This window comes from Lipotes vexillifer, unplaced genomic scaffold, assembly GCF_000442215.2.
Source record: "Lipotes vexillifer unplaced genomic scaffold, Lipotes_vexillifer_v1.1 scaffold73, whole genome shotgun sequence".
In the NCBI taxonomy this organism is placed as follows: domain Eukaryota; kingdom Metazoa; phylum Chordata; class Mammalia; order Artiodactyla; family Lipotidae; genus Lipotes; species Lipotes vexillifer.
The window spans coordinates 829,716-832,503 of NW_006772656.1; the positions used below are offsets into that span (position 1 = coordinate 829,716).

At 44.2% G+C, this 2,788-nt stretch overlaps 1 protein-coding gene across 1 annotated transcript in view; it reads left to right on the plus strand.

The window, feature by feature from the left end:
- GLB1 (galactosidase beta 1) overlaps positions 1–2,359 on the plus strand; it is a gene marked incomplete at its 3' end in the record, with an annotated part of 68,016 nt that extends 65,657 nt beyond the window's left edge. Inside the window, exon 12 of the mRNA XM_007447699.1 lies at positions 2,270–2,359. Coding sequence (XP_007447761.1) covers positions 2,270–2,359 — 90 coding nt within the window. The remainder of the gene's footprint in view (positions 1–2,269) is intronic.
- Positions 2,360–2,788: the final 429 nt, after the last annotated feature.

The window sequence follows — 2,788 nt, forward strand, 5'->3', positions numbered from 1 at the left end:
AGCCCAAATCTTTGTTTTGACCGTCTGTGTCTTCAGGTTTTCCCCTCTGATAATCCCTAACTCCTACATGGGTTAACTCACAAGGAAAAAAAAGTTACATATTTCTTAAGAATCTTGATAATTCTAAAATAGCATCATAAGTTTTTATCTTTAAGCAAAATACCAAACATGATTGTATAATTTTTCCATTCATGAAGCCCTTTGATGTATTATTGGTTGGTTGAGCTCTTGTGACATTTTCCACCTAGTGTCGGATAGGTGTGTTATGATCTACAAAGAATGTGGTCTCTCTGCCTGATAGTAATCTTGCTTTAGATTAACCAAACTTTAATCACACTTGTAAAGGGCGTATCTTCTACTTGTTCATTGCTACTACTACTTAAGGAAAGGGGTGGTTTGAGTCTTTTTAAAAATTTTTTTAATTTTTGGCTGTGCTGGGTCTTCATTGATGCGCGTGGGCCTTCTCTAGTTGTGGCGAGCAGGGGCTACTCTTCGTTGCGGAGCATGACCTTCTCATTGTGGTGGCTTCTCTTGTTGCGGAGCACGGGCTCTAGGGTGCATGGGCTTCAGTGGCTGTGGCGCACGGGCTTCGTTGCTCCGCGGCATGTGGGATCTTCCCGGACCAGAGATCAGACCTGTGTCCCCTGCATTAGCAGGCGATTCTTTTTTTTTTTTTTTTTGCGGTACGCGGGCCTCTCACTGTTGTGGCCTCTCCCGTTGCAGAGCACAGGCTCTGGACGCGCAGGCTCAGCGGCCATGGCTCACGGGCCCAGCCGCTCCGCGGCATGTGGGATCTTCCCGGACTGGGGCACGAACCCGTGTCCCCTGCATCGGCAGGTGGACTCTCAACCACTGCGCCACCAGGGAAGCCCTTGGCAGGTGATTCTTAACCACTGTGCCACCAGGGAAGTCCCGGTTTATGTCTTTACAGAGCTGTGAAAATTTTATTTTTATGCAACAGAAAATAACTGCAAATGTTTCAAACAACAACATTGCTAAAACATAGCTACCTTAGTACCAGAGCACATTTTGTTTACCAGGATGGAAAATTGTGAGACCAGAAAATAAATATATACAATTGAAGATAGCAAATCAGCATATAACTAAATGAAGTTTAAGTAGAACATAGTTACATAGGATAAAAGCTTTCACCATGAGTTGAGTTCCTTTAGTTGTCCAAGTGGGAGAGCACCCACTCAGCTGAATTGATGGACTGTACTTAAGACTCTTTTCTTCCATGCTGCCTATCTGCGAGGTAACCATGAAAAGTGTTTATAAAATTCCTGACCGGGGCTTCCCTGGTGGCGCAGTGGTTGAGAGTCCGCCTGCCGATGCAGGGGACACGGGTTCGTGCCCCAGTCCGGGAAGATCCCACATGCCGCGGAGCGGCTGGGCCCGTGAGCCATGGCCGCTGAGCCTGCGCGTCCAGAGCCTGTGCTCCGCAACGGGAGAGGCCACAGCAGTGAGAGGCCCGCATACCACAGAAAAGAAAAAAAAAAACACTAAAAAAAAAAAAAATTCCTGACCAGTATCGTATTAGGGAAAGCCCTGGGTTTGGAGCCAAACCTAACTGCAAATCCTGTCTGCGCCTTGAGCTGCTCTGAGCCCCGTTTCTTCTTTACTAAAAAGGGACCGTAATTCCTGCCTTTCTCGGTGTTGTGAGGATTCAGTGAGGTATGCGGGTAAAGTGATGTCTCCTCTGGAGTTTGGTGAGGCAGCCAGAGCTTATAGCCATTATCATTGTTGTTATTGCATCAGAATAAACACCATAAGCTGCAAGAATACACAATCATAAGTATGAATTGAGTGTCTACCTTGTGCTGGCATTGGAAGTAAGCTCAGTACAGACCCTGCCCTTAAGGAGCTGACGGTCAGCAAGGACAGCAGTGGTATAAACAACTGGAAAGTGATACAGACGTGGGAAATATGCTGCAGACCAATTCAGAGGAGGGCACAGTCGGAGCTACTTTATTGGGAGTGGCGGGAAGGCTTTACGGCGCTTTCGTTTTCATGCATTTTAAGGGCCTTTCATATACAGGAGGTTGTGTTTGCAAATAGGTATGTTTGAAACTATTTTTAAGTTTATCATCTGTTAATTTTCATCCAGAGTTAAGGAATAGATGGAATTGATTGAAGGTGACTGGGGGACAGCACTAAGTAGAATTTGAACCATTTCAGTTTATTTAGGGGTTGGTCAATGATGTTATTCTCTACTGTGATTACCAGGGAGGGGTGACAGTGAGTGAATGCTGCTTTTGTTTCTTTTCAGTTAAAGACAGTGGAGGAGGCTCTCGACATTCTGTGTCCCTCTGGACCCGTAAAAAGCGTTTATCCCTTGACATTTATCCAGGTGAAACAGGTAGGCCTTCAAAGGTAATGCTTCACCTCCTTTCTACTTGCAAAAATGTGCTTTCTGCACTGCCTGTTCTGAACACAGAAACCAAAACGGTAAGTAGATAAATCAGACCCCACATAAATTAACCATGGATCTCCACGCTCTCTTTAGTTCTAAGTACTACGTGGTGAGCTTTCTTTCCCCCCCATTTCTTATTATCAGATAGGTAGTAGCTCAACCTGCTTCAGCATAATTCTGTACAAGCTATAAATTGAGTATATTTAGTACATAATTAATCTTTCTTTTAAGGTATCAGAGGAAAACCACTATTTTATTACTCAAAAAAGACAATTATTTGTCATGAGCTCAAAGGTAGAAGGACTGTGTTTGTTTTTTTTTTTAACATCTTTATTGGGGTATAATTGCTTTACATTGGTGTGTTAGTTTCTGCTT